The sequence below is a fragment of the Neovison vison genome, chromosome 7 (assembly GCF_020171115.1).
Source record: "Neovison vison isolate M4711 chromosome 7, ASM_NN_V1, whole genome shotgun sequence".
In the NCBI taxonomy this organism is placed as follows: Eukaryota; Metazoa; Chordata; class Mammalia; order Carnivora; family Mustelidae; genus Neogale; species Neogale vison.
In genome coordinates this window covers 94,043,612-94,060,232 of record NC_058097.1, presented here as the reverse complement: position 1 = coordinate 94,060,232, position 16,621 = coordinate 94,043,612, and the positions used below count along the sequence as shown (strand labels likewise).

The 16,621-nt window shown below is 38.9% G+C and overlaps 1 protein-coding gene across 2 annotated transcripts in view; it reads right to left on the bottom strand.

The window, feature by feature from the left end:
- Positions 1-674: 674 nt before the first annotated feature.
- ARHGAP20 (Rho GTPase activating protein 20) overlaps positions 675-16,621 on the bottom strand; it is a 138,692-nt gene continuing 122,745 nt past the window's right edge. For both annotated transcript variants that reach the window (XM_044257682.1, XM_044257681.1), the window contains exons 10-15: positions 15,552-15,730; positions 14,010-14,171; positions 10,326-10,435; positions 7,776-7,965; positions 6,095-6,209; positions 675-5,017 (exon numbers count right to left, since the gene is read on the bottom strand). In XM_044257682.1, the coding sequence (XP_044113617.1) occupies positions 3,162-5,017; positions 6,095-6,209; positions 7,776-7,965; positions 10,326-10,435; positions 14,010-14,171; positions 15,552-15,730 (2,612 nt within the window). In that variant the 3' untranslated portion in view covers positions 675-3,161. The remainder of the gene's footprint in view (positions 5,018-6,094; positions 6,210-7,775; positions 7,966-10,325; positions 10,436-14,009; positions 14,172-15,551; positions 15,731-16,621) is intronic.

The window sequence follows — 16,621 nt, the reverse complement described above, 5'->3', positions numbered from 1 at the left end:
AAAGACAGAAAAACACAATGTGAGATAATTCCTTGAATCCGGTGTTTTTAGTCGATTTAGACTCCCTTTTAGCAGCAAAATTACCTTTGTATTTCTGTAAAATTTAGAAAGACATTAACATCAGTGTCTCTGTACATTGCCTAGATATAATCTGTGACATTTCTGACAGTAGGGTTGCTAGTCTTCAGTATTCTATTAAAGCAAACCATTTTTTCTGGACTAAGCTGGTTTTATTTTTGAGTTTCTTTGAAATGGTTGTTAAACTTACACAGAGTGAAACCTCAGTGGATTTTGAGAAGGCAAATAAGCAGCAACCATGAAAAATCAGTAACATTTTAGTGAGTTTAGACGACCTTACAAGTATTGATGTGTTGGGGTATCTGAATCCAGATATCTTGGAATGGCTGGATGTGTCCGGGATCAACTGGTTACTCTGGTCAGAATGACTCAAATTTAGATAAGAAAATCATACAATCAATCAAACAGAGTTAATGGTTCTCCTGATATGAGAATATAGACTGTATCTGATTCTAGGAGCAAAATGAAATCATAATGTCTAATAAAATGAAGACTATGTGTCTAAAGCATGACTTGTTTGGTAAATGATAAGATTAGGAAAATACAGCAGAAAAAAAAGCCCTCTTTTTCTAGAAAGAATCACCATGATCTACAACTAAAAGTTCAAAGTTCCAATTCAATATTAAATACATTTTATAAAATTTTCAATGTTAAGCAAAGACTGGGTTCATTAACTAAAACAATTCTACAAAAGGGCAATATTGCTCTGATGGGATCATTAACTCTACAGATTTTTTTTATTTAAAGACAACATGGACTTCATACATATCCATTTTCAGTGCTTTGAAAACCAAACAACTTTAAAAGTTAGCAGCAGTTTCTGCAAGTACAAAAATACACATTTATTACATTACATATGGTAGTAAAATTTGTCAAGATATATTATACAAACTCAAAGCATTTTAGATAAAGCATCAGTCTAATATATTATAGATTGACAGAGTATAATAAAATGACATGTCGTCTTTCTTCCAATCATACAATATAATACATTACAGCAATATTAACAAACTATTCACATTAAGTATTACAGGAGCATTAGGGGAACACAGAGAAGAGGAATGGTTATGGAAAACCTCAGCATCTATTTTCTTCTATGTTTCAAACTGGGTGAATAATTTTCTACCCACCCAGATGAAAGAAAAAAGGAGAGAACTATTATTTTGTTAAGTGGAGAAACAACTTCTTCCAGAACGACACTCCAAGCCGTAAGAACTTTATTCACATCTTGCAGTTCTGACAGTAGTATGCCCGAAGGGTAAGGGGAGGAACTTCCTGTTGCCTTTATATATTAAATCACAAAAGATGCATATGGACACTCAGGAATCTAAGCATAGAGTGGCTGTTTATAAGGTAAAACTGACTTCACATCTGTGACTGAGATGGCCAGTGTCATGAAGGACCTCTTGGAACACAGAGTTCTGAGAGTTAATTACAATGCGTAGGGCCAACATGGCCATGTTCCTTAGAGGTAGGTAGCACCTGTAGCTAATACTGAAAGGACTTCTCTACTTTACAGAAAACATTATTATTATTATTTTTTCTAGAACTCAGAAATTCAACCTTTAGGACAACAGGGAAAGAACATTTACACGAAAGTTTCCTGGTGGCTAAGAAAAATAATTTGGTATAAGTTAGTGGGAGAAAGGACGGTAAACTAAAGAGGCCAAATGGTTTCTAAGCAACTTCTTCCAAGTAAGTAGTTAAAATGAAGGAAGATGCACATCCTTTCCTGATTCTATTCCTTCTCACTGGCTGGTGAGGCCTAATCATCCATGGAGATAACTCAGGGGATGTAGTGGTATAACCTTTAAGGCAAGGGAGGGGAGAAAAACTCATGGATAGCAGACAAACTAATGGGATATAAACCATGAATCATCTGGGACAAAAATACGTAAAACTTCCAGAGGTGAGAAAATCCAAAGCCAACGATGGTCTGAGAAGGCCTGACTGCTGATTGGTGGGCGTTCCATTCTGTGACTCTTTTATAACCTGCCAACTTTAAAATTACTCTTTCAACTGCCAATGACAATTAGAAAAGGGATGATTTATCAGTAATTTTTTTCTGTCTGGGTAATCTAAGAGACAGGGCTGTAGAAAAACATTTTTTTTCCAACAAAGACGAGCCATACTTTGGTCACATGTTGGCAACAGCTTCGTGTAACAGAGATAGAGAGAGGTCTGGTGTTGCAATCTTTTCCTCTACACCAGGACAGTCAGTGCTGTCAGGAGGTCACCTTCTAATAGCAAAAGTTGCATTTCTGGAGAATGCTCTTAGCACAGGCACCTCTGAAAAGCATACTGAAATGAGCAACATTTTCTTCTCTCTCCTCACAGATCTACTTCCTGGAGCCTTTGTATAGTAGTGGAACACCAATGGAAAAATCAATCAATGAATACAACCAACAAATAAACTATGATACTCATGCCTCTTGAATTATTCTAGTCTACACCACTGTAGCTGCATCGATGGGCTGATTCCTGGAATCTTCCTGTGAAGGCACATGACTACAGAACGTCACAGAAATACCTACTGGCTTGGATTCAGAGGAATGTTTTACATGATTTCCTTCATTACTGGACATGCTTTCTCTTTTTAAAAAATACTTTGATTAGTGGCATTTTTCTTGCGTAGTTATTAAAAACATTCTATGGAATGTGGCTGTTTCTCTGCACCCACCCCGCCTCTCCACAATCCTTATTCTTCACTTAGGATATCCTGGCCTTTTCAGTGTACTAATCTCATATAAGGCATGTTTTCTCTATGGAAGATGTTTTCTCTGGCTCTCTGCTAGTCATCTCCAAAAACATGGGAGAGGACAAATCCCTTGCTTTAATAAGGAAAAGCCTCCCAAACAGATGATGAAATTTTTTAGTCTAAACTTTCTGCCAAATGGTCTCAGTAAAGAAAATTACTTTGTTGTCCTAAGTATTAGCAGTGATTATCCTTATGCTACCCATCCCATGTATTTATACAAAGGGGTCATAATAATCTTGTCTTAATTATTAGCCCAGTTTCTGTTCTTGCAGATCAGATTCTTAGACTTGTCTCTCTTCTTGTACACATCACATTCTTACTGTGGTTAAATGTCTTTGCCTAATTGTTGGTCCCCAGTATCACAAACCACTGTAGGCCCTGAGTCTGGGCTAGACAGATTATCCACAGACAAAGAGCCGGCTAAGGATCTCTTACAACGCAAAGTACCAGGGGAGCACTGCTCACTATTCTCTCCGTCCTGGTGGGACTTCACACAAAGCTTGAGTCCGTCCTCCACTAGGCTGAATGGAGAGCTACAGTGTCTCCCTGAGTCCTGGCTGGAGTAAGAACTGTACCACTGGGCTGTTTGCACAGTTCCAAGTTCTTCAGGTGCCCTTTGGGGCATGTCTTTCTGTCTCTCTTGTAGTGGGTTGGCTTCTGAAATACCAGGAGCGTGTGGAGGTGGCTCTGTGGGTCCTTTTAGAGAACTTACTTTCTTTTCTTCTGGTCTGGATGCTCTTGCCTTCTTTTTGAGGGACCAGTTTTTCAAACTGGCCACACCATTTCTCAACCATGTGCTTGGGTGAAGAGTTACAGAGTGTATCTGTGAATGCCATTCTACAGTATCCTTTTTCATATAAGCCAGGTGGCTGCTGGCCTGCCCTGAAGAGGGACCAGGAGTTGCAGAAATGAGGCTGGAATTGCTAAAATCAGAAGAAAGCTCGTCCTGTTTTCTTTGAGCTTGAAAAGTGCAATCTATTGGAGAGGAAGTTTCAGTGGGGGTAAACACAGAGTGTTCAGAAATCTGAGAAAAAGCGCTGTCTTGGGAGCTCACTGATGAGCCAGATGGGGAAGTGCCTGGAGAGGACAGGCTGGAATAGCTAGTCCTTGGGCAGATGTTTAATCTCGGGGGTAAACCCTTCTCTGTGTTTTGGTTTGTGCCACTACTCTTGCCCACTTCAATCCCCATGACCAAACTCTGATTAATGAGCTTTTGCCCCTCCATTTGCAATGACTTGTGCCGCTGGAGATAATCTTCCTCTCCATGCAAGAGACCAGCTTCATAGCTAGTTTTATGTTGTTTCTTTGAATACATTCCCCTGAGATAGGTCAGTTTGCAGTGCTGGTCATCCATGTTGGGCTCTGAGCAGCGCCGGTGCCTCCTCGAAGTCTTGAGGGCATCTGCTGTGTGTGGTGGGGAGTATCCTGATGTATCTGCACCAAAGGGCTGGTTCCCGGTGTGATCCTGTGAGGACATGTGACTACAAGATGCCACAGAAATGGCCACTGGCTTGGATTTAGAAAAAAGTTTCACGTGATTTCCTTCATTCCCAGATAAGCTTTTCTTCTTAACATTTTTATTAGTGGCATTTTTCTTGCTCTCAGTGCCTTCGACTAAACCATGTTTAAAATATGTCTTACCCTCTTCCTGGAGGGGTTGATTCTGCTTCAGATAATCCTCATCTTTTTGTGAGAGAATTGCATCACAGCTGGACTTGCGTAGCTTTTTCTGATAAAATTCCCTGAGATAGGAAAGCTTAGAATCTAGACAATCGATGCTGGGCTCTGAGCAGCGCCGGTGTCGCCTCAGGCTTTTTGGAACATCTGCTGCAGCTGTGGACAGGTAGCTGGGTGTGCTCAAGCCAGATGCAGCCCTGGCATGGTCGCGCAGCGGGACCTTTGCATACACTACTGCCACATTTGCTGGCTTGGATTCAAGAGGCCGTTCCATTTGAATGTCTTCATCTTTAGAACGGTCCAAGTCAAAGTCGCTTAGGGTTAAAAGGCCTTCCACCTCAGGCTGGTCGAGGTCATAGTCACTGAGGGTTAATACGGAGTCCATGCTTCTGCTACCCTGACCAAGTTTCTTTACCAAGTCACTACAGGGAGCATCGACGTCCTCATTTAGCTCATTTTCCAAGCTGTCATAGGAGGAGTCATTCAGTTGGAAGCAAGAGATATCTGTCAAAAAATCAAACCACAATTAACATTTTTACTTACCAAAAATACATGCTGCCTTAAAAAAAAAAAAACTCTAGTACTTAGTTTAATTTTCTTTTCATAAAGATTGTTCAGATTCCTACTCTTAGAAAGGATCTTTCAGTCTCCCCAGAATTAAAAAAAAAATCATGTTGAGTATACCGAATTTATCTCAGTTCTTGAAGAAAAAGGCTTTCTTAATTAAGGTCTCTTCAAAGCAATGAGGACATGTTAATATCAAGAAATGGTCCAAAATATAAAGAAATGAATGCCAGGTATATGCAGGTTCATGACTGCGGGTGAGCAGTTTGATCTCAGAGGAACCATTTATGAACCCAAGCTCTTCAGTATTTGCTACTTTAATCTTTACAACAATCATAAAAGTGAGACATTATGTTACCCATATTTATTGATTAAGATAATGATGTTCAGGGGCATAGAATGGTTATATGAAACTACAAATAACGAATCATTGAAAACTACACCAAAAACTAATGATGTGCTATATATTGGCTAATTGAATTTAAATTAAAAAAAAAAATAAAGAATTGGTCAAAGATAACTAGTAATTGGTGGTCCAGGAATCTGTATTCTGGAAGGCTGATTGGTTTCAAAGTCCTCCCTGGCCCTACAGTGCTAGTGGTTTCTACCCTGTTCCACAGCATGAAGTATCTTGAGGGCCACTCAGAGGAAGGAGAGTGGGGAGAAGCCCAGGCCCGCCGCACCTCTTTAGGACATCTTACTCTAATTTTAGCCACAGCAGTTCTACTACACATGTTAGGGATCTCTGTAAAGATTTTTTAAAAAGAATTTAAAAAAAAACATAAGATGCTTCTGGAAGTTCTGGACCTCATCTTACATATTTCTTAACCCCACCACACTGTTAACATAACCTGACCTATTAGCTGGTCATGCAAGGAGGAGCAGAAACCCTAGGCCCATGACTGAGGTCAGAGGCTTCCTTCACTGAGCTGCGGCAGGCCCCAGGACCTATCCCAGCATCTTCACTCACACATGCTTGTTTCTCACAAAAACCAATCCAATTATTATTCACAATACCTGAGGCTTTCTCTCTAGTATCACATCTCACTGAAACCTGTCCCAAGAGGGAAGTGATTTCTTCTCCAAATATCCTACAGCAATTTTCAATCAGAAATTGTATAAGCAGAGAAACCTGCATGAAAAAGGACAAAAAGAAAGTGCTACTTTTCATATAGTCTCTAAAGCACATTTCATATATAAATCCTGATCTTACTAAAAGTGAAAAAGAATCTTGAGAAAAATTCATGTATGCTTTAAAAATACACAAAACAGTTCCTCCTAAAAAACCTATGATACTTGCAAGAGTAGTTTGGGTGTAGAAATTAATTTTATTTGGTGCACTGAAGTTCCCTGTGGCCTTAGCTCAATGTTAACATTTTTATACTAATGCTACACCTTTAAATTTAGGGTAACTTGGGGCCCCTGGGTGGTGCAGTTGGTTAATAAGCATCCGACTCTTGATTTTGGCACCGGTCATGATCTCAGGGCTGTGAGGCTGAGCCCCACACTGTGCTCTTCACTCAGCATGAAGTCTGCTTAAGATTCTCTCTCTCCCTCTGTCCCTCTCCCTGTTCTCTTTTAAATACATAAAATTTAAAAACATAAAATAAAATTAGGCTAACTTAAAGAATTCTCTCTAGGGCATTTGGGATAAAGAAATAAACTTGCTTATTAAAATTCATGAGGTATGATTAGATAAAGACTTATGAAATATATTTCACATGTAAAAGGCAGTTGTCATAAGTGTGTAAAGTGGGCATCCTCTTTGGATTCCCCTGTGAAGTAGGGAATACAGCTAGAGAGAAAACTTGCATTTTGCCTCATTAGTCTTTACCTATGCAGTTCCTTCCCTTAGACTCCCTGGAGGAGGTGGGGTTGGAGGTAAGATTTTATGAGGGAGCTCCGTGCCTCCACTGAGATGTATTGGGATGTGTCCTTGGTTTCCTTGCCCCAGCAGCTGAGGCGAAGGAACAGGCAGAGTGTTGGGAGGTGTGAGAACTAATATCCCTAAGCCCCATATTAGCTAGCAGGCTCTAGAAGGGTGTGATTTCAAGTAACCGCTGCCTGAACTAGGTATCAACACCACCTCCATTTTTTTTTAAAGACTTTATTTATTTATTTGACAGACAAGAGATCATAAGTAGGCAGAGAAGCAGGCAGAGAGAGAGGAGGAAGCAGGCTCCCTGCTGAGCAGAGAACCCGATATGGAGCTCGATCCCAGGACCCTGGGATCATGACCTGAGCCGAAGGCAGAGGCTTTAACCCACTGAGCCACGGAGGCGTCCCACCACCTCCATTTTTTAGATGAGGAAACTGGATCAACAGAACTAATTTTATCCAAGATGGTACATCTGGCAAGTTTGGAGCTGAAGAATGATCCTTGGCTTGTCTAAGTCCAAAGTCCTTCTTTTTTATTTAAATCATATCATTTTCTTTCGTGTAACTCTAAGGTTTAAGTCAGCCATAGTGTTTTGTCTCCTTGAAGGGAGAAGAGAAGTAACCCAACTGCCATCACTGTTTTGCTCAAGAAAGTACCTTTCTATAATCTACCAGGGTAGGATAAACTCAATACACTCAAATTTCTAAGGAGGTATATTTAAGTTATTCAAGAAAACGTCTTTCAGAATTAATACCCTGAATTTAAGGTTCAAAATGGGGACTCAGTCCCCCAGGGCATAAAAATGAAAAGCTTCATTACCTTTTTTGTAAATTCATTTTCTATTTCTGGGCTGGAGGAAGTAGGAGGCCAAAGAATGCTTGGAGCAATGCACACAGCCAAATTAAATGCAGTCATCTGATTGGACGAGGAATGCTGCTCAATGTTGTATAATATCCCAAAAAGATACCTTAGGAGAACAACGTTGGCTCTTGGAAGTTGGTCTAATAGCCTAAAGACAGAAAAATGCACTCTTTAAGAAAGACATTTCATAAAAAACTTGTGTAGATAAGCAACGCTTGCTTTTCATGAGAAACCATGCAAAGAAAGAACACAGTTCAGATATGCAAGAATTTCAGTTACTATGGTACATGCACCTTAGGAACTGCCTTACAGAAAGAATGAAAACATGGACTGGGGATTTACTTATTTATTTTGTACACTGTCTTCACAACCCAATGAAGATGAAAAATAATGCAGAAAAATGGCTTGTAAAAAACTGTTGACTGCCTGAAATATATACCTGAAATTAATGCAATGTGTTTTAACTTAGGCCAATCCTGTAACATTTCAAAATATTCTCAACCAAGCCTCCCCCAAAAAGCTTTTTGATGAAATTAAACAATAATTAAATTTTAGTGGTTCTTTATTTCTCAGTAGCAATACAGGAATTCTATCTCTTGGTGAGAACCCAAACCTCAACTCTTAAGACTTTTAGGTCCATTCTGAGAGCTTATGTTCTGCTCTATCACCTTGGGGTCAATTTTGTCCCAAACTTCTTTTTCTTGCTGGTATAACTCTCATATATAAGTCAAGCTTACAACAGTACATTTCCTACTGTTCCTATTTTGTAATTGATAGATTTTAAAATTATTATTCATTGAAAATTATATGAGCTACTATCCAGAAAAAAGACATATACGTTGATGATCATGATTGTTTCTTTTCAACAAGTCTGCAACCTGGGAGGGAAAATAAGGCAACGTGACTCTTGCTGCATAAACAGCACAAAGGCACTTCTTCAGTGTGATGGACTGACACTGTTTCATAAGGACAAATTATAAGAGATATTGAAATAAACTAAGAGATTACTGAGTGTGTTCAATGGAAAGTAAGGTGCTGTCTAGCATATTCTTCTGGGTTATCTGATTCCCTAGGGGCCCTATATCTTTGAGCTATTCTACAAACTCTGTAAATTGCAGAGTTTGATATGATAGCACTACATTTAACACTTGTCCATAGATTTGAAAATTCTGTCTGGTGGAGAGACATATGATTTACTGCTCCCCTTCATGCTCCAGTAAAAAAAGCCAGTTTTGTGTCTATGTGTGAGGTGGCGGAGGGGTGGGAGGTTGGGGTACCAGGTGGTGGGTATTGTGGAGGGCACGGCTTGCATGGAGCACTGGGTGTGGTGAAAAAATAATGAATACTGTTTTTCTGAAAATAAATAAATTGGAAAAAAAATATTAAAAAAAAATCATTTCAGCATTTCTGAAACAACTATGGATGTTGTAGTAGTTTGAAATCTCCTTCGAACTGGTGGTAACATCCAACTGGTTCTCTCATTAATTAGAGATTTAAATAAAAATTTTTGTATTGTTCATTTTATATTTGAATGAGTCTTAATTTTACTTTTTTTTTTTTTTTTAAAAATCATCCTTTAACAGTTTGTAGGATACACAGTTTTAGACAATGAGCAACAACGCAGAGAACCTAATCATAATGGAAGCACAGATAGTATGTGTGACTTGGCTTTGATTTCTGGTGTCTTCAACGGTTGTAATATGTTCTACTGACCAAAGGTGTCTACCGATAGTGTATAGATAGTAATTCATATTTGAAAGTTGCTCAAGAAAAAAATTGTACTAAACAAGCCTATGCAGATAAATGATACTAGGATTCTTGGGTTTTTACAGAACTGGGAGTACTGCCTTTTGTTAATGGACACTTCTTTCCAGTTCTCGTATAATGCAGGAAACAATGAATTTGGGTGGTGAGTTCTGCCAGCAATCTCCATTTGCACGAGAATAGACAATGCATTCTTTGTGATAGGACAGGCTTTTTCCTTGACACTTTTCAATAGTTAAACTGTCTCTCTGCAGTACCCTCCTCCAGATCTCTTTCGTAGCACTGATCTGCTATACCTATAATCCTTGGTTTATCTATCTACTCTACTAAGACAGTCAGTTCCTGGAGGGGAGGGAATTTTCTCTGTTTGATGTTCATGGTTATTGAGTGACATTATGATATTATGATATTGAATGACATTATTGATAGACAAAGAACTGTATGTTTAGTTAAGTATTTACCAAAATTAAGATCATAAATTGTAGATTGAGTCTAGTTATTAGTTTAATGAGTTTCAGCTCCTATCAGATTCAGATATATAGGAGGTGTACAATGCTCAAGTATTCCACGTTAATAAGATTAGGGAAAAACAATAATAACAATGATAGTAGCTAGCATAAATCTATTTTTAAACTGGTCTTCATGGATATGGCTTTGAGAGTCATCATTACTTGAGTCGACAAGCTTATAAAAGTTTTTTTTTTTTAAAGTATTTTTGAGACATGACTAAATTAGAATAATTACCTTTGAATTGTATTTATTTTCTCTTCAGCATTTCCTTGATCCATGACACAGACCCAATGGTCATAGAGATCTGATGAAAAAATACTTCCTGGAATATTTCGTAGAAAATCCTTTTACAGAAGGAAAATAAATATTTTAAGTCATTATTCTCATGCTATATATGTACTGGGGAAATAAAAAAGCAAACATTTTGTTGAAAAGTTAAGTCCTCCTTTTTTTGGAATACATGGAGCTCTGTGCCAACTCTCCACTGTTGTGCGCACATAGAAACACAGGCTTTGATTTTTTTCTAACAAAAACCAGAGGGAAATTGGAGTCTGGGGTACAGTGGGAAAGATAAGAACAACCTCTTTGGGCTGGAATTTCGTTTGTGTATGTTTTAACCAACTAGTACAACATGACAGGGTCTAGCAAACCAACCCAAGTCCTTTTTTTCTGCTCTCAAATCACCCGTTCAAAGAAACACACTAAGACGTTTGTGAGGTTCCTAATGTGATAGTCAGTCATTTGGTCATTCTACACATAATTGCTCTAATATGCCAGGGATGGTTGAGGGGCTGGGAACAGAGAAGTGAGTAAAACAAAGTCCCTGTCATTTTGGAACTTTATATTCCAGTGGCATTGGTGAAAACTCCATCCAGAGGTGAAACTCAGAGTTTCTCCTGGCATTCCCCTCATATAATGGGGATGGGGGAGGGCTATGTATGTCTGGGCTCTGGGGGTCTGGGACAGCACCCACATGCTTGACACACACTCAACAGTGTGCCCGGTACATTATCCTCTGAGACCCTAGTCTGCTGAGACTGTTGGTGGGGCTGGGTGTGGGGAAACCAGATCATATCACAAATAGGATATGATCAAGGGTATTTAATTTTTGTTTATAAAAAGCATAAAAACAAATTAAATTTGGTCCTGGTCCTATATTCATTTGTGATCTAGGCCAATTCTCTCTGTTGCTTTGGCTTGGTGCTAACAAGGCCAGGCTTGCAAAGGCTGATCTCTACCTCAGTGACGATTAGGCAGGAAAAAACTCAATCTCAGGTCTAAGCACTGTACTCATGGTCTTGCAAATTCTTGCTTACAACGTGGAGGCAGGTGAAAGTCTGCAGTTGCACAGTTTTAACTCTTGCTGGAGAACCCAGTCAACAACTTTACCTATGTGCCTTACAGACGGCAACACACAACCCGTTAGTCTTGTGTTCTGTCTCTATCACTACTCGGGAAGCTGTGGCATCTGACTGTTACGCTCTGCTGACTAGCTGTGCATCTTCTCCAGTATGAGCTCCCCCAGGGCAGGGACAGAACCCACCTTCTTCTCTGTACACCTCAATGCCACACACAGTCCCAGACAAAGTAGACAGAGGTCATTACTGAACTGGTGCTATTTTTTCCATGGCCACACACTGATGAGGAGCAAGGTAAGGCCAACGAACCGTAACTGAGATTTTTAAGATAACTTAAAACACCTCTTTGTAGTCATGTCACCTGTTACCATAAATTTTTTTTAGAGCAGTTAACAAGTAGGAAGAGATTGCTTCAAAGTCTCTCTCTGTTCTATTATTTCTTCTGTAGAAATGTACCTGGATACTTGTAATTGAGATGTGTCATCACAAAAGTCATCTACTTTTGGGTAGAGCTATTACATTTTCATAATTCCGAACTAATTTTAGTTGCTGCACCTACTTTAAAAGTCAGATTTAGAAGAGGCAAAATTTGTTATTTCAAAGTGGGGCAATGACAATAGTTCTCTTTTTAAATCTCAGTGGAAAACATACTTATGATCTGTCTTGAAGAAAAACATCATTAAATCTTAAACCTACACTTGAAAGATAATAACTCGTAACATCTCAATGAACTCTCCACAGCTGGAATAACAAGTTACGAAATACAACCACCATCACAGCTGAGAAAGGATGTGAGCTCTGGTTCTGAATTACAATCACCAGCTCACAGCACTCAACTGAAAGCCTCTTCCCCTCCAAGAGCAGAGCCCAGGTCATCAGCAGAACTCCCACATTAATTTGAGATGAGATTCCTGTAGGATCAAAAATGAACTTTTCCTTAAAGGTCTAATGGATCAAAGTTACAGTGTCTCAAGCAGTTTTCTTCCCATAACAGTTTGAAGAGTTAGGCTTGTATTTAAGCAAAACCAGCATAAGTAAAAAAAATTAAAGGAAAACTTAAGTACCACTTCCGGATAGTCTTAAACACAAGAAACGGAACAAACCAGAAGCTCAAAAATTTTTGGTAAAAAGTATCTTCTTTCCTGCAACCACTGGGAAGAAATGAGAGTAACACACAGTTACATGATTATAAAACTTCAATTATTTGAAACCCATTTAACCAGATTTTTCAATCATTTGTCTTTTGATATTTTTGGACCAGTGATATTTCTGCAATTTGAAATATAATTTGACTCCTCTAGAACCATATTTCTTGATAATAGTCTCAAAAATTTAGTATAAAATTTTAAATGTGGTGCTATGAAGAATAGTATAGTAAGGAAAATTTTCTAAAATGTAGGCTTTTAACTTTTTAAATTAAGAGATGGGAAAAAGCCTAATTATATAAAGAAAAAAGGGAAAATTCATTATGCATATATATACTAGACATACATTTGGCTAAGCACACTGTACATATCTTTCTTGTATTTCAGGACAGAAGAGTAGTCACAAATCCTTTGCAAAACAAATAAAATGAGCCTAGCTCCAGCTCTCTGACTGTTTTTGACTGATACATTATTGCAAAAGTCTACAGCAGGGGTTAAGAGCAGAAGTGACTCATTTGCCAGGAAACATCTGATTATCCATTAAGTCATGAAGGAAGATTCTGTAAGCAGCTGAGCAGGAGGAGGGACATGGAAGGGTCATCTCCACCACGTTTTCCTCCACCCCTTGCCCTGGTGCTTTCCAGCTGGGCTGGGAGATGGGAGCCCAAGACCGGTCTGCAGAAGCTATAGCTGGGGTGGTACTGACTCTAGATTTTTAAAACATGTGAGGCATCTGCAAGAATGTGGGGAGGAAAACATTTTAGAAGAGTTCTAACTCAACTATGGGTATGAGTTAAGTAACCAAGGGGCAAAGGGTAAGTAAAAACCATAAAAAAGTGCCAAATGCGGTAAGGGTTTTATAAAGACCCAGATGCTGGAGTCATTCCTACTCTGCTTTTACTTTAGAAAGGCACCAGGGGACAGGGGAAGGCGTGATGATTGTATAAGTGAATGGAATTTTCAGTGATCTCTGTGAGCAATTTTTTGTTTTAGTTGTTAGGCAAATGTTTATTATGGTAAACTCTGTTTCAAAGTTTAATACAAGTTTATTTTGAAAATTTGCCTTTATTAGGAAGGATGTTTATTTTGGTAAATATGCGGTGCGTGCTTTGACTATTTGTAATTTAATTTTTTTTTTTTTTTTTTTTTGGTATGAGGTGGCAGAATGAAGATGAGAGTGGTGTGGGATGAAAAAATTCAAAAAGCATTTCTGACTTGCCATATTGTTGGCAAGGGCTTTTAAAGACCTATGTTGATTTTGTGAAGTGATTTTTGATTTTTGTTTTTTTTAACACTTTTTAGATTCTAAATCCATTATGATTCTTTGCAGCTGGTAAAAATGTTGTAATGAGAGAAACCAGTTGTCTCCTCCCAGAGCTACACTGTGGGGTAGATGAAGGGAGAACCTTTCCTACCTTCAAGACAGATGCTATCACAAAAACAGATTCACAGTCTAGGTGTACTTCAACTCCAGAATTCAGTTTTTCTTTTAGCTCTCTGCAGGATTTCACATTGGCCGATTGTCTGAAGATCCCTTTTGTGAGGGGTCCTTTTTGATTAAGAAAGAAAAGCATATCCTATAAGGAAGCACAGGAAAAAACCAAAGTGGCACTTCACAGATACAAGCGGGGGAAGACATACTTGCCCTCTCTGGCCACCAGCGGCTAGGGTGTCCCAGGGGAAAAGCACTGGAGGAGGGGCTGTTACTTGGACTGAAGTCAGTTTGTGTTTTGGTATCTCTAAATCTCTTCCCCTACTTATTCTTGCTATATTCAGCATCTAAAACATTTTACTTTAATGAGACTATCTTTTGTGTTTAAAATCCTATTTCTCTGTTTCAAGGTCCCTATAAACTTGCCTCCCTCCTTCCCTTACTCCTCTTTTCCTATTATACTCTAATGTGGACTCTTTCCACCAAATATGGACTCTTTCCTCCAAATATGGAAATATTCTTTCCAGACTCATTCTCCACTTGCTTGTCTTTCTTTTTATGTGACTCCATAACACATTCTACTTCCTGCATTTACTTCGTTCTTTGAAAATCAGGCTAAAAAAAATCACCTCTTCCAGGAAGTTTTCTCCGCTGCATTGTGATCAGTCTTTCATTTAGTTTTCTTTCTAGCAAAGAAATGTCCTTTGCTTGTGGTGTAGGAAGGAGAATGGGTGTTGGGGACAAGCAACCCATGTGATTTGAAACCTGGTTATGGCATATATTTACTCTGTGACCTCTAGTAAACTTGAGACTTTTAAAATTTGTAAAGTAGGGCCGATGGTAGTGATAAGTGCTCAGTGTGCTGTGGAGGGTGAGCACGACGATGGTGAGGCCAGTGGGCAGCTCATGTCACAGCACGATGTAGGTCAAGTCCCGCACGTCCTGTACATCTAGCACAGTGCTTGTGGGATGCGGAGCACTCAATGAATGCCGCTGAACATAGTACAGACTATGTACATATGTACTAAGGACATAGTACAGACTTAGTGGTTTCATCTGACCCAATCTATTTATAAAAGGGAACTGAATGCCAGAGGATGTACATGTGTAGACACCTGAAATACATCTAAGATGTCAGATTTTTAAAAATTATAAGAATGAGTGGTTTCTGCTGCTAGAATGATTAAAGGAGGCTTACAGAACAACACAGAGTTCTGGAAAGGCCATGAGAGAAATGTGGGGGATAACGGGACTCCAGAGTGGACTCTGCCTACAGAGCCAAACTCTGATTTACCTGAGCAGGTTTACATGGCTCCTTTCTGAAACCAGCAGCCTCCATGATCTCTCCCCTTTATGTCTCTCTTAGGATTCTGCAATAGCTTAATCAGATTTTTTTTCCCTTGGAAGTAACAATAAAATTCTCAGCCAAAGCCAAAGCTGTGTCTATAGTTTTTCCATTTAAGAAGAGATTTCCCTCCCAGGATTCTCCATTCCCATTAGTGTCACAGGCCCTAACGAGACTCACCAGGACAGGTTTGGGCAGATTGTCATTTTCACAAATACTTGGCAGAGAGACCCCGAAGAGCTGCCCTGGCACAGGCGATGTTGGTGACACCGGTAAGTTATCCAGGTGAGTGCTGGACCCACGCCAGAAGGCCCAGTTTATGATAGACCTTCTCCTTTTAAATGTCTTCTGACCTGAGTCTAAGGAAGAAGTGAGATTATTAGGAAAACTATTTTAACTCACTTAGTCTTATTTTGACAGTTTCCAACTTACAGGATGTTGTTCATTTCTATGGTTCAATGAAAAAAAATGCTTATAGATATCTTTTGTTACTGACAATTTAATCTAAGAAATTGCATGGTAGTATTTTATAAATTAAGGGGAAATCAAATATTTGGATTATTCTCTATCCCATTTTTGGAACATCACTGGTCTGTTTACTTGAGTTTTGTCACTGAATTTTCAAAGGCAAAGAAAAGCCTCTCTTTACTGTAACAACTTAAGGCAAAAGGTGTTTCATACTAACACACATATCTTATTTTAAAATGAGACGAGGCATACAAAGAAGTTGAAGATTAAATCAGACCACAATTAAATGGTGAGAAACAGAAGGAAAGAGGCAGGAAAAAGAGGAGGGAGAAAGAGAAGGGGAAAAAGAAGAGGAAAAGGAAGAGGAATGAAAAACACCAAGAGTTATCTTTTATTAGGATGTTCTCTAGAAATAATGCTTTATTACTTTGTGTCCCTCTCTTTGCTGAAAACAAAGACAGGAAGCTAATGTTCTACATTTCCACCCCTCATCCTTCTTTTGACTGCAAAGACCTTTTTAAAGATATTTTTTTGGTTCTGGACTTTAAAAAGCATGTTTAAGGTAGCATAGATGTGTGCAAACGTGAGTGAGACTTGTTTTTGCCATGATGAACCTTAACAGGGGAAATAGGTCTGGTGATGGTGGGGAGAGAAGCAAGGGAAGGGCAAAGTACCCAAGACATTCAGAAGAATGGTAAAGCACATCTACCTATTAAGAGGGAGGGAATGATCCTGGAGGAACATGCATTTGATCTGGATTCTGAATGAATAAAATTTCAACA